Genomic DNA, 19,457 nt, shown 5'->3' on the forward strand with positions numbered 1-19,457 from the left:
CTCCCTTCTGCAAGATTGGGGGTGCTGAGCCCCGCCCCTCCCTTCTGTAAGATGAGGTGCTGAGCCCCGCCCCTCCCTTTGTAAGAGTCTGCGCTCCTCCTCAATGTGCACACGGAAGGTGGCCCTGGGTCATGACAGTCAGCCTCCTGAGGGCCACAGGGCTCTGTGAGGCCTGAGGCTCTTGCAGGCATGCCAGCGAGGTCTGGGCCGGGGCGCGGGCTGTGTTCAGAGCTCTGGGGGGTGCAGGCCTGGCCCGGGGCGGGGTGGAGCACAGCTCTGGGCTGGGCTCCCAGACAGGCTGGAGAGCGTGGGCCGTTGCCTGTAGGTGAATGTGGGCACCTGAGTGTGTCAGGAGCTTGTGTGTGTGCACACGTCTCTGGGAAGGCCCGAGAGGGAGAGTGTGAGAGAGAGAGGGGGGGAGTGTGAGCACATGCCCGAGCGTGTGTCCGCAGGAGAGGGGTGGCGGCTGGACTCGGCTCTGGGGGGCAGGGGGGCTCAGAGCCCAGGCCACAGGAGGCTCAGTGCCGCCTGGCTGACCCCCAGGACCCATGTCCCGGCGGGGCCCCAGGCGCCCTGAGACTTATCTTGGAGCTGCTAGTCCCCCCGGGTCTGGTGCGCACTCCTGGGGGCCTCTGTCCGGGGCGGCCTGGGGCCCCGCTGGAGAAACCATCTCCGCTCGTTCTCTCCAGAGCTCAGTTCCTCTGGCGGTGGCAGCAGGAGCCTGAGATGAGCCGAGATAATGCAGGGCTGTCCAGAGGGACCGACGGTGGACAGGGGAGTTCAAGGCAAACTCGAAGGGCTAAGAGCCTCTGGCTCCTCCGGCCAGACACAGGGGCGGCCCGCCGGGCACTTATCGGCCAGGCAGTGAGGCAGGGGGCGGGGGCGGGGGGCCACCCGCCACGTCTGCAGCCCCTGAGGCCGGGGACGGGGGCGGGGTGCATGCAGACAGACAAACAGGCTGCTATGGGGGAAGGGAAGACATCCCTGACAGCTGGGCCTGGGGTGGAGGCTGCCCTGCAGCCCGCAGAGCTCCTCACTGCCAGGCGCCCCCCACCACGGCCGTTCCCCCCGTGGGTCCCTCCTCCCTGTGGCAACAAGGGCCAGCCGGTGAGGCTGAGGCCGCCCCAGGCCCCCGCCTTGCTCGAGAGCCTCTGTACCCCACCAGGGCAAACGGGGAGGCTCTCAGGAGCATCTCCATTCAAAGGGTCCCACCTGTTTTATTCGGGGGCCCCAAGGGTCCTGGGCACAGGGTGGGGCAGGAAGCAGGGAAGGTAGGGTTGCCCGGCCTGCCTCTGGGGGGCCACTCGCAGGGCCTTGGCCTGCGTCCGGAGCAGGAAAGGGGACACCCAGCCTGGAAGGAAGTACAGGGCCCCTGCTGATGCCCACGGGCAGTTTTCTTGCCTGCATTTCGGGGACGGGGTGCTCCCCAAGTCAGCTCCAGCCATGGTGGGTACCCATCTGCCAAGGACAAACTCTGTCCTGAGCTGGAAGCTGCCCACGTGACCCCCGAACCTGGCCTGCCAGAAGCCTCAAGTTTCTGCCTGCTGTGCTGAGTGCCCCTAAACCCTGCAAGCCCACTGCCCACCCTGGTACAGCCCCCCAGTTCCCACTGCGCCTCGGGCAGTGGGTTCCAGGCTGCCTTGCAGGGCCCTGCTCTGGAGCCTCAGTGGGCTGGCTTCTCGGGTGGGGGCCATCCCCATTCTAGAAGATTCCCCACTGACCACCCCCCCCCCCCGACTCCCGCCCCCTGCTCTACCAGGTTGATGTCTGGGGTTTTAGTTGTCACTGCTAGGCTGCTGGCCAGTGAGGGTACTACATCCTGGCCCTTCCCAGGGCCTCCCCCATGCTGCCCAGAGTGGACCCCTGCAGGGGCTTCTTGCAGCCCCTTCCCCACCAGGAAGGTGCTGGTGCTGCCAGGAGGCGGGCCCCTCCTCTTCCAGCGCCCCTTCAGCTCCCTGCCCTACCAAGCTGCCCCTCTGCCTCTGGGAAGGCAGGCCATGAACTTCAGATGCTCTAGATCTCTGGGGCCATCACGTCTTCCCCAGGATATCGCCAGGGGGACCTCCGGGTGCCAGCCAAGAATGGCATTTACCATGCCTCGTGTATTTGGGCAATGAGAAGTCCCAGGCCCTGGTGGGACCCTCAGCACAATTTGTCCCAGTTTGGCGGTGAATGGCCTCCCTGCCCGGGGGCATCAGGCAGACAGGCAGCAGAGTACCACCGAGGGACTGTGTGTGTGATCCACCCCTGAGACGGTGGCCAGCTGCTGAGCCCCGAGGGCTGCACGCGGCGCTTGTCAGCGGGAGGAGCACGGTGGCCAGGCCTTCTGGAAGGAGAATGGGCACCCCTGAGGGTCCCCGTTTCTGAATTCCACATGCTCTCAGAGTGAAGGCTGAGCCAGGGACCTCCTCAGACCAAGGATTGTCCCCACAGCAGAAGGAAGGAGCTGAGCCTGCTACCAGCTGGCTTTCTCTGGGGCCCTTAGGCTCCAGGCGCTCCGAGGGGCGGCTGCTGAAGACCCGGCCCTGGAGGGAAGGGGATGGGGAAGGGCAACCCTCTAGCTCCAGCTCCACCAATGGAGGAGACCTTCCCTCTCCCTATAAAGGGGGGCCACCCCCTGGGGCACAGGCAGGGCCAGGCTACCCTTCTGTTCTCCTGACTCCCTTTGGGGGCGGGGGGAGAACAGGGCCAAGAGTACTGACTCTGGGGGACAGGGCTCTGGAGTCGAGGGGACCCCACTTCCTGCCCAGGTGATGTGGGGCAGACTTGGCACCCTCTTTGTCACTCCTGAATCATCTGCCAGTCAATTGGGCGAGAGAAGGCTGAGTCCCTGAGGCTCTGCGTGCATGCAGCTTTAGGCTGGACCTTGGGGCAGGGTCCTTCCAGGGGCATGCTGTCTTAGAGACAGACAATGAAGTCGTTTCAGGGTATTTGGTGAGTGAAGGGTCAGGTCTAGGGTGTGGCCGGGTATGGAGGCCTTGTAGGCTTTGCCGTGGGTGGGAGAGGAGCTCCTGCACCTGGCCCAGGGCAGAAGGGCTTAGTGTAGGACTCACCTGGAATTTCTTCTTGGCTACAAAATACTGCATGCGCCGAATGACCTTGATGGTGGCCCGGTGGTGCTCCCGCAGCCTGCGGTGGAGAATGGAGGAGGCGTGAGTGGCCCCCTGTGACCGTCATCCTGTGCCCAGCACTTTCAGACACCTGGCGCATTCCCAAGTGTCTCCCGCTGCATGCAGGCTGGGCCCTTCCAGAGACACAGAGAATGTCCAACCCCATGGGATGGAGGACTTCAAGGCTCCATATTGGTGGGGGAGGAGGGCAGGCCAGAGGCAAGAGACTTTTAATTAGCGGGATGATCCCAGAGGGACCCTTGCCTTGCCCGTTGCTCAGAAATGGTGCGGGAGTCAGTGTCCTGGGTTCACATGGGCTGTGCCTCTGATGCACAGAAGAACCACGGAAGCTTCTTTTCACCCTTGGGCCTCAGGCTCCTTACCAGTATAATGGGGAGGGAGTGCAAACAGAGGGCCCCCAAGGCCCCTTTCAGCTGGAACATTCTATGTCCCCACACACGGGCACACACTTGGAAAATGTAGGGGCTACAGGACAAATTAGCCAGACAGTTACTACCAGAGTCACTCTGTCAGGAGGTTGCATTGTTTCCCCTCTCAAGTGCCTTCTAGAAACCTAGATCCTTCTAGAAACAAAGATCTTTCTAGAAACATCAAAAAAGGAAACACGACTGAGGACATGCCTAAGTCTAGAAGGAACTACACCCACATGGAGGTGGTGGGGCTTTGGCCGCCAAGACTGCACGTGACCAACCCTCTGCCAGGAACAGTGCTCTGCCCTGCACCTTTTATACGCTGGAGGAAAACCAAATTATCTCTAGGGTATCATGGAGCCTTTACATATTTTTATACTGAAAAACCTGAAAGCCAAGGGAAAAAATAGACCACAGAAACAGATCTCAAGGTGTGGAAGATTCAGTGGACCAAATGCTTGTAGCTCCTCTGTCAGGAGATAGAGTTGGTTTTCTCACTACTTGAATTTGGGCTCACACTGACACTTGCTCTGACAAAAAGAATGCTGGGAAGTCACACTGTGTATAACTGATGTGCTCTTGGAATGTGGCCACGTGAACCAGACTGAGCTGGGTGGCTGAGAGGCACCCCAGTCAAGAGTCAGTATCAGGCAACAGACATGTGAGTAAGGCCATCTCTGACCATTCAGCCCCAGTCGGCCTCCAGATGACTGTATCTGCATGAACATGCACCCAAAGCCAGCACAACAATCTCCCCAAGGAGCTGACCCCAAACTGCTGACCCACAGAATCGTGAGCAAGAAAATGGGTTGTGGTCTTAAGCCACTACATTTAGGTGTCGTTTACTAGGCGGTGATAGATTGCAGATAAAGAAATTAGGACCCCCACATGGGGCCCAGTGATATCAAGATCCTCAAACATATGGTGCTGGTTTGGAGACCAGGCATTGGGCAGATGATGGAAAAAAATGGCAGATCCTAAGATGCTGGACCTAGAGTATGCTGCCGTCATTAATTGGAGGATACTTTGAGGTGTCCTGGAGGGGTGAGTGAATTTTGCCCTGGGAGGAATGCAAAAAGTTATGGCCCGAGGGCAGCCTGGTGTAGATCAAAGATCTTTTGCAGTTCCCCTGAGCAAGAGGTGGGGTCCATTTTCATCATGGTGGAAGTGGACCATGTTCTCAAGAGCCCTCGTAGCTCCCGCTGTCATCCTGTCAGAATGCTGCAGCCACATGGCTATGTCTGAGCCAGGCTGCTGGAAGAGCAACGTGGAGGAGAGCTGAGACCACCCGGTCCTGCCGAGCTGCTGCTTGGATGAACCCAAGGGAGACCACCCAGATGAGCAGCCCAAAACGCTGACCCACAGGCTCATGAGTGAACAGATGGCTGTGGTTTGCTTCAGAGCTTTTAGATAAAGACTTTAAAATAACCATGATTAATTGGTTCAAGAAGATAGATGGAGTATTTCACCCGAGAAATAAAATCTGTATTAAAAATAATAAAATGGAAATTCTAGAACAGAAAGGACGGTACTGGAAATTAAGAATGCAGCAGATGAATTTGATAGCAGAGGAGACGCACAAGAAAGGAATGCGTGTGAACTGAAAGGGAATTGCCAGGTGGGGGCATGGAGACAAAATAGAATTAAACATACTGAAAAAATGCAAGATGTGGGAGATAGGATTCCTACACATGTGGAATCCCAGAAGGAGAGGAGACAAAAGGGAGACTCAGTGGCTGAGAATTTTCCAAAAATGATGGAAGACATCAGGCCGCAGATGCAAGCAGCTCTTTGGATCCCCAGGCTTATCAGAGTAACACTGCTAAGACCAAAGGCGGGGATGGGGACAATGACACATTATCCTGATGACTGGCTTTTCAACAGAAACAATAAAAGCCAGGTGACATCTTTTTTTAAGATTTTATTTATTTATTTGAGATAGAGAGTGAGAGAGAGAAAGCATGCGCAGGGGGAGGGGCAAAGGAAGAGGGAGAAGCAGGCTCTCTGCTGAGCAGAGAGCCCGATGAGGGACTCGATCCCAGGACCCTGAGATCATGACCTGAGCTGAAGGCAGATGCTTAACCGAGTGAGCCACCCAAGAGCCCTGCCAGGTGCCATCTTTAAAGTGCTCAAGGAAAATTACTACCAACTTAGCATCCTAGACCCAATAAATATACCCTTAAAGATGAAGAAGAAATTAAAGTAAGCAAATTCTGTAGGATTCTACTCAGATGAGGTCCCTAGAGGAGTCAGATTCATAGGGACAGACAGCAGGGTGGTGGGAGCCAGGGGCTGGAGAGGCGGACAGAGAGTTAGTGTTTCATGGGGATGGAGTTTTAGTTTCACAAGATGAAAAGTTTCTGGAGACAGAAGGTGGGGATGGCTGCACAACATGTGAATGTGCTTAGTGCCCCTGAGCTATGCACAAGAATGGTTAAGATGCTATATTTTATGTTATGTATATTTTACCACAATAAAAAAAAGAAGCTGAAACCAAAACCAAGAGAATTCACTGCTAGGAGAACTGCATTGGAAGAATGATTCGGGCGACAGGCAGAGAAAAATGATCCCAGAAGGCAGCATGGGAATACAGGAAGGAGTTACGAACACATAAAAGGACAGATTTATGAGAAAGTTTAAATTTGTATTGACTGAAATGGTAATGCTTCATTAGGTTTAAATATTACTAGAGACCGAGGGATATTTCATAATTTTAAACAATGGTTGGTTCGGGAGAAAGGTATCAACCCTAAATCTGCATGCACTTAAAAACTGTATACATACCTGCATCTGTATATGCAGAGCAGAAATGCATGATAAAAATAGCATAAAAGGCAGAGGGTACGGATGGAGTCACACAGCTGTGAGTACCTCGGGCTGTAGGGAAATGGTAGAAGTGCTAATCTGAGGTCAACCCTAGTGAGTCAGGGTGTCAACCACTGATGGAATAATGGAACTATGTAAAAGCGATAAGTTAACAGAGAATAAAAATGAGATAGTATCGATATTTGATTAATCCAGAAGAAGCATGGAAGGAGATAAGGAAGAAGGGATGAGACAGACCTGGAGTGTAAGGCAGTGGAGTACATGCCCTACAAGGGGAGAAGACATTTCAATGAAAGGACCAACACTGTCAAACAGGGTTCAAAAGGCAACTAGATGTTGCTTATAAATCTATATATAAATCTTTACACAAATATAAAGACATAGAGAGGTTGATAGCAAAATGATAGAAAAATATATATCATGGTGTAGCCCAAAGGGAGCTGGTGTAGGTAAACTGTATCATACAAAGTAAACTTTAAATATAACCAGAGACAAAGATGGGTATTTCATAATTTAACAAGCTGCCACCCTGGTAAGAAGATATAAGTTCTAAATCTGTATGTACCTAAAAACATAACTTTAAAATATATAAAGCAAAACTGGCAGAACTAAGAGGTTAAAAAGAATATGCACAATCACGGTGGGAGATTTGAATATACCTCTGTCAGTAACTGATAGAAGAGCAGGCAAACCATCAACAGAGAGATGAATTTGGATGACATGAGTAGCAACTTGACCTAATCAACATTCACAGAACACCACTCTCAGTAGCTGAAGAGTACATAAGCTTTCCAAGTGCACATGGAACATTTACCCGAACAGACTATACACTGGGCTTTAAAAGCAAGTTCCATCAAATTTCAAAGAAATTCAATCATATATGTATGTTCTCTGACTGCAGTGAAATTAAACGAAAACCAATAAGAAAAAGATAACTAGAAAATCCTTAAGTGTTTTAGAAATTAATCTAAATGACCCAAGGTCAAAGAAGAAATCTAGTAAGAATCAGAAAGTATTTTAAATTGGATAATAATAAAAAGGTCACCTATCACAGCTAAATAAGTGGTTGAGGTACCATGAAGTAAAGTAAGTGCTTAGAGAAAACCTAACGTATACATTAGAGAAGAGGGAGGCCAAACTCTCTTTCAACATATTAAAAAAATAAAAAATTAAACTCAAAGAAAGTAGATAGAGATAATACACAGTATAACTCAATGAAATAAAAAATGAACATTAAATGAACATAAAAACAACAAAGCCAAATTTTGATTCTCTGAAGAAACTAATGAAATTGACAAACTTTTGGCAAGAGTGACTGGGGGATAAGGGGATGCAAATCACCAATGTCAGGCATCAAAAATAGAACTTCTTTACAGACTCAGGAGTTAAAAACTCTATTCAGAGGACATTATGTACAAAAGTAATTTTGATAGTTTAGTTAAAATATATCAATTCCTTAAACATAATATATAAAAGCAGACACAAGAAGAAATAAAAAATCCAAATTTCCCATAATCACATGAATTAAATTAGGAATTTTAATAATCTTTGCATAAAGCAAACTAATAAAACCTTAAGTCTAGGTGATTTTACCAGTAAATTCTTCTAAACATTTAAGGAAGAACTAATACGAGTTTTATATAAATCTTCTGGAGGATTTTTATGAAGCAGCATAGCCTTTATATCAAAACTGGACAGGATATTTCAAGAAAGAAAAATCACCAGCCAATCTCTCTCATAAACATAGAGGCAAATATCCTGCCCGTAATAGCAACAAACTAAACCCAATGCTGTCTATAAAGACATGTGATCGATGAAGTTTAATTCAGTTATCCAAGGTTGCATCAGCATCTGAAAATAAACCCACATAATTGGCCACAGAATAAGTTAAGAATAAATTATATTTGTTCTATAATCACAGAATAAAGTCAACAGAATAAGTCTAAGGAGAAACATATAATCAATTCAAAAGATGCAGAGAAACACTTGATAAAACTCAAGAGCCATTCCTAATTAGAAACACGACTCTAAGGAAAGCAGGAATAGAAGGGAACTCTATTATGCGGAAAACAAATACAAACACAAAACAAGACAAAACCCAGCAGAGCTAACGTCACACTCAACGGTGAAATATTAGGACACCTTCTTTCTGAGAGAGGGAGCAAGGCAGGGTTGTCCATGGTCACCCTTTCTACCTGATGTTGTCCTGAGAGTCTCAGCTAGTGCGTCAAGGGAAGGAAAAGGAAATGAAAGACAGAATCACGGGACAGGGTAAAACTAAGACCACTCTTACTTGCAAACAACGTAATCATAGATGTTAAAAAAAAATCTTCAGAATCTTCAGATAAACTCTTTGATTGATGAATGAATTTAGCAAGAACACCGGTTTCAAAGACAACATACAAAAATCAGGGCGCCTGGGTGGCTCAGTCGGTTAGGCGACTGCCTTCGGCTCAGGTCATGATCCTGGAGTCCTGGGATCGAGTCCCGCATCGGGCTCCCTGCTCAGCAGGGGGTCTGCTTCTCCCTCTGACTCTCCCCACTCTTGTGCTCTTTCTCTCTCTCTCACTCTCTCTCAAATAAATAAATAAAATCCTTAAAAAAAAATCATTGGTAGGTCTATATGCTTGTAACAATGAGGAAATAAAACAAAAAGATGCCAATAACAGCAGCATCAAAAACCATAAAATGCCTGAGAATAAATCTACTGGAGACGAGCAAGGTCTCTACACAGAAAAGTACCAAACATTAGTGAAAAAAAGGAAAGAAGCCCTAAATTAATTCAGGATATAATGTTTATGAGTTGGAAGTTTTAATATTTGTAGGTGCTAATTTTGAGGTATGGATTCAACGTGACTCCAATCAGTCTCTGAATGCTTTTCTTTTTAAATATTTTTTTTGGGGGGGAATTTCAAGCTGATTCTAAAATATTTATGGAAAAGTGAAGAACCAAGAGCAGACAAGACGATTTTGAAGAACAAAGGTGGAGGATGTACACAGAGTTCAAGGCTCACTGTCAAGCGTCAAGGATGAACACTGGGTATCACTGGAGGTGGTCTTAGTTTGCACTATTGATAAGGTGGCACTAGATTAGATTGATGAATGCTTCCGCGGAAAAGAATGGAACATCCAAAGGTGAAAATGCTTATATGTGTGGTCACCTGGTTTATGACCAAGGCACTGTTTCAGTCCACTGGGGAAAGAATGTTCTTTTCAATAAATAGCCCTGGGACAAATTGGACATCCATATGAAAAAAACATGAGCTGTGGGTCCCTGCTACACACCAGTTACGAAAGTAATTCCAGCGAGGGCAGAGACCTATAGGAAGGCAAAGGCAATCAAGCCTGGAGAACAGAACAGCGGAGCATCTCCGTGACCTTGGGAAAGGCCACGATTTAACAAAACACAAGAAGCACTAACTATAAAAGAGAAATATTTGACAAATGGGGCTTCCTTAAAGTAAAGAGTTTCTTTCCATCGAAAGACATCATTAAGAGAATGAACAGACACTCTACAGGCTAGGAAAGGACATTTTCTGGGAAAGGACTTGTATCCAGAATATATCTAGAATTCCTAAAAATCAATAAGGAAAAGATCACATGATTAAAAAAAAAAGTAGACCAAAGATTTGAACGGGTACCTCACCAACAAGGGATGTCCACATGCCCATGAACTGGTGCTCAACACCATTACTCATCGAGGAAATGCTGATCAGAACTAGAATGAAGCACTTGCATGCGCTCACTACCGTGGCCGGAATGAAAAAGACTGACAACGTCGAGCGTTAGAGATGATGGGGCCTAACGGACCCATCTGTGCTGCTGGTGGGAGCGTGGGCTGGTTTGACGACACCGGAGAGTGGCCTGGCTGTAGCCCTGGATGGGCCCATGTCCTGGCCCAGCATCTGTCTTGCCAGATACACACCCCAGAGAAATCAGTGCACCCGTCCGCCAAAAGGCAGTATCAGAATGTTTATGGCAGCTTTACTCACAGAAAATAAAACTCAAAGGCAAATGTCTATAGCAGCACAGAGAAGCAGATGGTGGTGTATTCCTGTAGGGGAATATCATACAGCGCTATAAAAGAACACGCCGCTGGTACCCACAGAGGACCCCGCCCTGGCCACTGGGGCTAGCTGGTAAACCCCTGGAGGTGGGCACCAGGTCGCCGGGCAAGGACCCTCTGTGCCACCATGGGGTTCCAGCTGGGAAAAGGGCCCTACAAAATCCAGGCAGTTCTTGTGGCCTCAGCAGAGAGAGGGAATGGCACCCCATGGGTGGGGGAGGACACCCAGCTGAGGGCAATGGGACTCTGAAGCTCTCAGCTGCACCCCAGCTGTCAGGCTGGCCAGCCTGCAGCCATCAGCCGGGCCCACAGGTGGCTCCAGTTCCAAAAAGGGGGATCCCCGGGGCCATAGAAGGCCTCATTGCACCAGGGAGGCTGGGGTGCTGCATGGATAAGCCTGAGGAATCTTCCTGGATGCATGGAGAAGGATAAGCCGTCTTCTTAGGGTTGTTCAGGTGTGGGCCCTTGTGAAGACTGTGAGGCTCAGATGCACGCAGAGCCTTTGTCCTTCCTTCTCCCCGCTCCCCAAGCATCTTCCAGCCCCTACAGGTGCAGGGCCCATGGTCAGCCCCAAACCAAATGGCCAGCTGGAAGGCCTCTGGGGCCGAGCTCCCAGCCAGCAGGTGGAGGGAAGGCCAGCAGACTGGGGGTGCTGGGCCTGGGGACTGTGGGACCGGGCCAGCAGGCGATGTCTGCTCCACCAAGGTGCTGATGGCACAGTAGGGATAGGATGGGTGTGGGGCAGCTCCGGGGGACCTTCAGGCTCTGAGGGGACCTTAGCCTTGCCTGGGCACAGGGCTCTGCCTGCCCCGGTGTGGGCAGCCTGGGCGGGGATGGGCAGAACCTGAGGGAGGGACCACCAGCAGCCGGCTCCCCGCACCTCCCCCCGCCCCCAGTGCCGGGCGGCCCTCTGATCTGCGGGTGATGCTGGCCCGGGTGCGGGGCCAGCTCTGTATCGCCCGAGGCGGGCCCATCGGACGCCCCAGCCTTCCCTGGCTTTCCGCCCCAGGTGCTGTGGGTGCTCCCCAGGACAGAGTGGGTGAGCCCGGGGGCAGCGGGGCATGGGGTGGCGGGCGCGGAGGCCGGCCCTGGCTTCTGCTCCGACCACAGCACCGTGTCAGGTGTTAATAGGACACTTCTGTGCAGGAGGGGGCAGCAGCTTATGCACAAACTCACATATGCACTTGCGCGCGCGCACCTGTGAGCAGGGCTTGGAGGCGGAGCTGACTCGGGCTCTGGGAGGCCCCGGGTCGCAGAGATTCCCCTTCTGGGGGGGGGCGCTGGCCTCATGAAGCCCTCACCCGGGCCTGAGACGGCAGGGGACGTCACCCTGGCCTCACGTCCCTGATTCTTTTCAATCACCTGCAATGACGGGGCAGGTGGAGGGCTGGGGCTTTACGGACACCTGTGTGTGAAGGGCCCCCCACTGGCGGCGACTGCCACAGCCTGGCCACGGCCTGGGGTCCCGGGACAATGCTCAGGGCTCCTCAGATCCTGCTTCACTCAAACAAAAGACCACGGCCGGTGACTGCTCCAGCGGCTTCTCAAAGCTGCTCACCTCGGCCAGCTCTGCAGAACCAAGTCACAGCCTTTGCAACCAAGCAGCTGGCCAGGCCTGCAGAAAGCTGGGGCTGGGGTGCCAGGGCCTGGCCCAGCTCCGCTCAGGCCTACTCTGGTCTGGCCCGCACTGGGGACAGCCCTGCCTGCCGCCTCCCTGCTGGAGGCAAAGGACTCCTCGGTCGGCAAGGGACAGGTCTGTCTGGCTCCGTTCGAGGAGGGTTTTCTCTTCTCTGTGCTGCGTCTGGCCTGGGCAGGTGGTGGCCTCGTGCCCGTTTCTGGTGCCTCTGACACAGGAACAGGCAGGTGGGACAGGTGACCGGATGCAGACCTGGAGACCCCTGCAGGAGACCCCTGGGCTCCGGTCCCCTCGAGGTGCTGAGGCTGCAGGGTGGGTGCCCACCTGCCTGGGCTGAGCTGCCCTCCAGACCGTCGGCTGCCCCACCTGCTGAGGGGAGGGTGGACCCATTTGGCCACCCCATCCGGCTCTGGGAAGGCCGGAGGGCCAGGGTCTTGGGTGGGGGTGGTGATGCCGCACACCCCCTCCTCTCTGCCCTGAGAAAGGAGAACCCCTCACTCCTACGGAGACAAGGACTGGGTGGGTGCTGGATTTTGTGCTTTGCTTTTTTCCCGTTACTTGATAGGGTATGATTTCTCTTCTTTAGCCTATTGATATGACGGCGTTCCATTAATTGATTTTTGAATGTTGAACCAGCTTGACTTATCACTTGGTTGTGGTGTTTCATTTTTTTATACATTGTTGCATAATTAGTTGTGGTTTTTTAATAATATAAAAAAACCCCAGGAACCCACCACTCAAAATAAAAGCTAGACCCTGACGGCCCCCAACTCATTCATCCTCCAGCCTCGGCACTCTGGGTGACCATCCTCCCAAATCTGTGTTCCTCACATTCTTGCTTTCCCATTGATGTCATTTTATCAAATCTACATGTAGCCCCCCTCCCAGGCATATATTTTTTATTTTAGTGATTTAGACCTCATAAAAACGCATTATGCTTTTCCTTGGTATGATGTTGCCAAGAGCCACACGGCTCTATGTCACTCTGGTTCATTTGTTGGGAATGGCGGAAAATACTCCGTCGTGTGGATATTCCGAGTTCCTTCGCACTCCTCCTGCGGCGGGTGTGTGGCTGGAGGCCAGGCGTTGGGCTTGTGGAGAGCACCGTGGCAACACTCGACTACCCCCTTGGGCTGGGCACGGACTGGCGTTTCCTCTGGTGTCACCCAGGCAGGCAGGCGACCGCTGGGTCATCGGCTGTGTGGATTTGAATTTGGTAGGTGATGATGCACTATCCCTCAAAGCGGTGGTCTCGCCGTGCACGCCCTCAGCAGTGCGGGAGACCCTGTGCCCCACAGCCCAGCCTGCACCCCCAATGATCAGCCTTCATCACTCAGGCCAGCAAAATGAGTGTGAACAGGGCCTTCAGGCTCCAACTGGCTCCGGGCGCTTCCTCCACCTGGAAGGCTGAGCACGTCTCTGGGCCGTTTTCCTGTTTTGCTCCTTGGGCTCTTATTGATGAGTTAGATGTAAGTTGTCTATATAATTTCTACCTACCTACCTACCTGTCTACCTACAAATTCTTTGCTTTTTTTTTTTTTTTAAGATTTTATTTATTCATTTGAGAGAGAAAGAGAGAGAGCACAGTGGGAGAGGGACAAGCAGACACCCCACTGAGCAGGGAGCCCGACATGGGACTCGATCCCAGGACCCTGAGATCATGACCTGAGCCGAAGGCAGACGCTTAACACACTGAGCCCCCCGGCGCCCCAGCCCCAGCAGTTGTTTGTCAGTTTATGTGTGGGGAATACCTGCCCCTGTAGCAGGCAGACAAAGGCTCTCCGAAAGATGCCCTAACCCTAAAACCTGTGACTCTGTTACCTTATAAGGCAAAAGGGACCATAGACGTGATTAAGAGTAAGCACCGCGAGTTGGGCAGATTATTCCGGATTCTCCGTCCAGGCTCAGGAGATGCTAGAATCCTTAGAAGTGGAGAAGCTTTTTCAGCTGTGGCTAGAGGGAGCTGGGGCCAGACAGTGGCAGCGTCCTGGCTGTGGAGAAGGAGGACGGGGCTGCGAGCTGACGGCGGTAGGTGCCCCCAAAGCTGGACAAGGCCCGGCGACAGCTTTCCTGTGAGGGCCGCCAGGAGGAACCAGCCCTGCGACACCTCTCAGACCCGTCGGACTGTGTCCCACTTCTGACCTGTGGGACCCAGAGACCATCAGCATGGGTTGCCCTAAGGCACTAGGTTCGAGGTAACTGGTTGCAGCAACACCAGAAAACAAATGCAAATCCTGGTTAATCACCTCCCTGTCTTTCAGGTGCCTTTTGAGGAACTGGAGCTCTTATTTTCTAGCAACAACTTTATCAGTATTCCTCTGTCCTGGTCAACGTGTTGGGGTGATGTACAAGAAAGAGTTCTAAACGCCCAGAGTCGAAAGTTACTAAGTAACCCTCATGTTCTGAGAGTTGTAAGGATTATATCTGCGTTGTTGTATACGGTGTGAGGCAGGGCCCTTCGCCTCTTCCCTTGTGGATCGTCACCTATTACAGTGCCCCGAGGTGCCATTGGCACACCCCAGAGCCTCCCACTCAGGCTCCCTGCTCCATCCCCCGGGCTGAGTGTCGACTCTCGCACCCACAGCCCAGCCTCACACCAAGTCCTGACATCAGGAGAGAAAGATTTTTCCTGCCACCTTGAGAAGGTCTTTGTTCCTCTCAGCTCTGAGCTTTTCCACAGACATTTTAGACTCATCATGGTAAGTCCCACAAGAAAACCTGTTGGGGTTTTTACTGGAATTAGAGTAAATCAAGTAGGAAGAAATGCATTGACATCTTTATAACGTGGAGTGTCTTATTTTGAGTATGGTATCTCTTTCCCTTCATGAAAGTCTTACTGGAGAATCTCTAAATACGGTAGAACTTGGTTCTTTAAAAAACTAACAAAACAAACAAGGCTCTGGTAAGACTGACTGAGACAAGATGCAAATAAAAATGGTACAAAAGAAAGTTAGAAATGACTACAAATAGGGATAAAACTGGTAATAGAAGAATATTCTCAACAACTATATGCCAACAATTTTGGAAAACCTAGATAGAATTGGGCACATTCTTAGAAAAAATTCTAACTCCCTAGAACTGAATAAAGATGGGATAAAACGTCTCAATCAAGCTTGCAACTATTAAAGGGAACACATCAGGCCCAGGTGGCCTTATGCCAAATTCTATCACACTTTTGCAGGACGTTTCCTTCCAGCCATATGCAAACATCTGAAACTGAACAAAAAATGGAAACACAATATATCAAAATTTGAGGGACGCAGCTAAAGCAGTTCTTAGAGGGAAATTTATAGTGTTCCATGATTACATTAACAGAAAGGGGAGGTCTCAAACCAGTGATCTCAGTTGCTACCCGAAAACTAGAAAAAGAAGAGCAAATTAAACCCAAAGCAAGCAGAGGGGAGGGAATCACAGCAATGAATAGAAATGATTGAAACAGAGAGCAGGGGGCGACCCTTGTCTGAGACGGGCTGATGTTTTTGGTGCGGCCCGAGGCCCAGCCCTGTGCTGACTGTCCCTGAAGGTCTACACCCAAGGACCCCTCGCTGAGGCTGTAGGAGCATCTCTGTTAACCAGCCTTCAAGTCTCCCAGGGCCCTTGCTCTCCCGCCCCTGAAAAGTGGCTGACTCTGGGGACTCTTTCTTTTAGGTCTCTCCAAAGGAAGGGGCTTGGGAACGGTGTGGGAGGCAGCAGGATGCTGTCGCCTTCCCGTCAGAGGCCTGAGGGGTCTGAGAGGAGGGACCTCTCAGTTCAAGCTCTAAGAACACCTGCCTCATGGTCAGTCACGTCTGGTCCTGTGTTGGTTTCCTGGCATCGCCACACTGAAGGCAAGACCACCCGCTTCCTGTGGGTCCCAGGGCCGGGCATGTCCCTGGAACCTCCCAGAGGTTGGGGGTACCGAATCACTGAGAAGCATTCCACACAAGCCTGGGGATGGGGACTCAGGGGGAAAGTTCCCCAAAAGCCGGAGGGCCAGGTGAAGGAAAAGGCTCTATTCTCTCTACATCCCATATGCCCGTTTTCAATACTTTATAATCAGTCCAAAGGGGTTGCCTTCCTTACGAAATAAAACCTATGCATCCGGCTTTGCTTGTTCCTCTCCTTTCTCCTTCCTCCACGGTCTGCCTCTCATTCCCAGGCCAGAATGCCTACTGACCAGGCACCTGCCACCATCCTACGTGGCAGCAGCTGGGCGCCGCGCTCCATGCTTTCCAAACCCTCGCTGGTTTCAACCTCAGGACGAACGTGGGAGGCCGTGGTCAGCCTCACCCTCATCTGACAGAGGACGGAACCAACCAGGGGGACAAGTCTCTCGGTCAGCAGCAGTGCCGAGTCTTGTGCCCAATTGTGTGGCACCCCTGACCCTTGACCGTCATAGCAGGGCGGCCCCTCCTCATGGCCTGGCCTCCCTTCCATCTGGGACTCCCAGGGGACCCCCCCCCCCCCACTGCTCAGGCTGCTGGTGGGACCTGGTTTGAGGGCCAAGGGTCTGTCCCCAGGGGAGCCGGGTCACACTCCCACCGGGCTCAGGTTCCCATCTGAGGCGCTGGGTGTCCAGGCCGCCCCCAGCCTGTGCTGGGCTCTGTGTCCACGTGCCATCCACCTGGGCCCTGCAGTCTCCCCCCCGACCCGTGACCTGCCCTCCTGGGGCAGCTCCAGCCTGAGGCTCTGGGTACAGGCGGGAAAGTCCGCAGCCCAGGCAGGTGACTTCACAAATAGCACCCCGCGGGCCATGGTTGTGCAATCCCGGTAATTGGAACCAGCAGTCTCCCCGGGCATGGCCCTGCCTAGGTCAGAGAAGCCACTGTGCTCTGAGGTCAGGTGAAACAGGGGGCAACCGAGACACTGCACCTGTCTTCTGCTGCCCCAGAGCTGACCCGTGCTGGCTCCGGACCCAGCCCGCCGTGACCACCTCCGGGCAGAGCCGCCCCAGGGGGAGAGGGCCCAGCCAGGCGAGGCGGGGGCTAGCTGCTGCGCTCTCCCTGCAGACCCTCCTCCCACCATGGGCCCCCCCACCGCCCTCAAACCCTCTCCATCCTCTTGTACACATGGCAGGCGCCCCCCACCGTCCCCCCTGGCCAGAGCCCAGCACGTGTTTCCATCCCGCGTTTCTATCCCACACCCCCCGCAGTGCCAAGTGCCGCAGGAATCTGATGTCACTGCCTCAGGCTCACACCCAGCGCCGGGGCTGAGGCTGCATGGCCCGCACTGCTCCCCATGCCCCGCGCGGCCTGAGCCCGGGTGGGAGCGGGTGATGAGCCCTGGCTCGAGAGCCCTCAGAGCCCCCGCGGCCCCCATGTCCGGGGCGGGAAGGCCTGAACCTGTGGCTCCTCTCTCTGTGGGCCGAGGAAGCTTGCCACGGGGCTCTGGCCTCGAGACTCGGGTCCGGCTCAGGAATGGGACCTGCCACCTCACGCGCTCAGGATGCCCATGGAAACCGAGCTGCCGAGCTGGGGCTCAGGCTGAGCACACAGCCCTGTACAAAGCCGAGTGTCCCCCAGGGGAACGGCTCCCCGCAGCTGGACATCCTGGTTCGGGGCTGCAGGTCGTTCAGTTTTACCTCCTCTTGTGCCCGAGGGTCCACAGACTTCCCTGCTCCCCCTGCCCCTGATTCCTGCCATGACACGTGTGAACCTCAAGAACATCCCACGAAGTGAGAGGACACAGACTGGGTGAAAGGTTCTGAAGACAGGAGCCAATTAGTGTTTTCTCCCCAGGGGAGAAGGGAAGTGACTGTGCAGGGGTGCAGGGCTGCTTTTGGGGGTGACGAGGATGTTCTAAACCTAGGTGGTGGTGGGCGCTCCATCCTGTGAACACAAGGGTGTGGAGAGTGTCCCAGGCCGCTCCCGAGAGCGGGAGCTGGGGGAGGCACACGGAGGTGCTGGGAGCTTCTCTGGAGAACAGGGAAGGAGGGGGGACAGCCCAAGCCCTCTGGGCTTTGCCCAGGGCACGGCCTTCTTTGGGGTTCCTTCTTGGGGGGCTCAGGGCCCCCAGGCAGGCAGCCTCAGGAATGTGGCTGCCGTAGGCCTCCTCCCTCCCCGAGCAGATACAGAGGCCTCCTAACTCCCCAGTCTGGCCGAGCCTCTCCCTTCCAACTGGTCCCCCAACAGCAAGGCTGCCACGGGGGGCTTCCTGGGCCAAGAGACAAATGAACAGATTGCAGATCCATAAGCCCCGCCCGCCACAAATCCTGCCATGGCTCCCTATTGCCTGCCCAGTGAGATCCAGACTCTGGGGTGGCCTGTGGGCCCCTCCTGACATGCCCAGACAGATACAACATGCGCTGCAGGCGTTCTGGGCGCAAGGTGACGTGCAGTCCCGTCCCCTCAGATTGCCGCATCACGAGTCACCACACGCGTACGGTTCTGAGGTCGGTGTAAGATTGTTTTCATACCGATGATCCAGAAATCAGAGCAATCCCATGCTGGTCCCCGGTTGGCAGTGAAATTCCTCGAGGACCTCAGGACAGGTGACCGAAACAGATTTGGCAAAGGGAACTCGTCTCAACATGTCCCAGAACCAAGGGAAAGGAACTAATTCTCTGTTTCCCCAAGATCAGGGCTTCCTACTGGGCCCCCTGAGACCACCCAACACAGGTCAGGCTAACGAGCTACTCATTGCAACTTCCCAACTCAACCCGGCTCCACGTAGCTCCGATCCACGGCACTCCCACCCAGCTTGCAGCTCGGCGCCTCAGCGCCCACGGAGCTCGGGAGACTCAGGTCCCTCCAATCTGGTGCAGTTCAGGGCAACCCACGGCGAGTCGACGTGCCTCCCCCCAGGGCCCAAGCTCCTGCTAAGAGTGGGGCCTCTCGGTAGAAGCAGGGGCGAGGAAGAGCAGGCCCTGCCTTGCATGGCCTCTCAGGACGTGCGGTGTGGTACAAGGCGCCTCAGAGAGGTGCCACAGAGGTGGTGGCGTCTGAGTAAACAGCACAGAAACCCCAAGTGAGTGCGGCCCCCTGCCACCCACCTTGTCCCGGGGGCTAGAAGAAGGGAGCAGGTGATTGGGGGGGCTGGCATGGGGGGCCTTCTGGGGAGCTGAAACCAGCTGGGCAGGGGAGTGACCACTGCCGGGAACGCCGTGGCCCTGAACAGCCCTGCCCCACCCCCGGCCCAAGCCACCTTTGCCTGGCAAGCCACGGGGATAGAGATCCCCAAGATGGTGAGGAGCAGCCCGCCTGGGGAAGGCCTCCCCAGGAAAGGGACATCACGTAGGGATGAGGGGAGGCGGGAGACGGCGGTCAGCAGGGAGGACCCCATGCAAAAGACCCGGGCAGGGAAGGAGTCACGGACACAAGGCCACTGTGGCTGATGGCCCAATGAGGGCAGCAGGGGACGCACGGCGGTGGCCGAGGACATGGACAGTGTTGTCTGCGGTTCCCCCCAAA

General features: G+C 53.5%; 1 protein-coding gene across 1 annotated transcript in view; it reads right to left on the reverse strand.

Moving 5' to 3' along the window:
- The window catches only part of KCNQ1 (potassium voltage-gated channel subfamily Q member 1), a 320,110-nt gene that overhangs the window by 75,764 nt on the left and 224,889 nt on the right, over positions 1 to 19,457 (reverse strand). Inside the window, exon 12 of the mRNA XM_035013527.1 lies at positions 3,054 to 3,129. Coding sequence (XP_034869418.1) covers positions 3,054 to 3,129 — 76 coding nt within the window. The remainder of the gene's footprint in view (positions 1 to 3,053; positions 3,130 to 19,457) is intronic.

This window comes from Mirounga leonina, unplaced genomic scaffold (genome assembly GCF_011800145.1).
Source record: "Mirounga leonina isolate KUSES-001 unplaced genomic scaffold, KU_Mleo_1.0 Mir_166, whole genome shotgun sequence".
Taxonomy (NCBI): Eukaryota; Metazoa; Chordata; class Mammalia; order Carnivora; family Phocidae; genus Mirounga; species Mirounga leonina.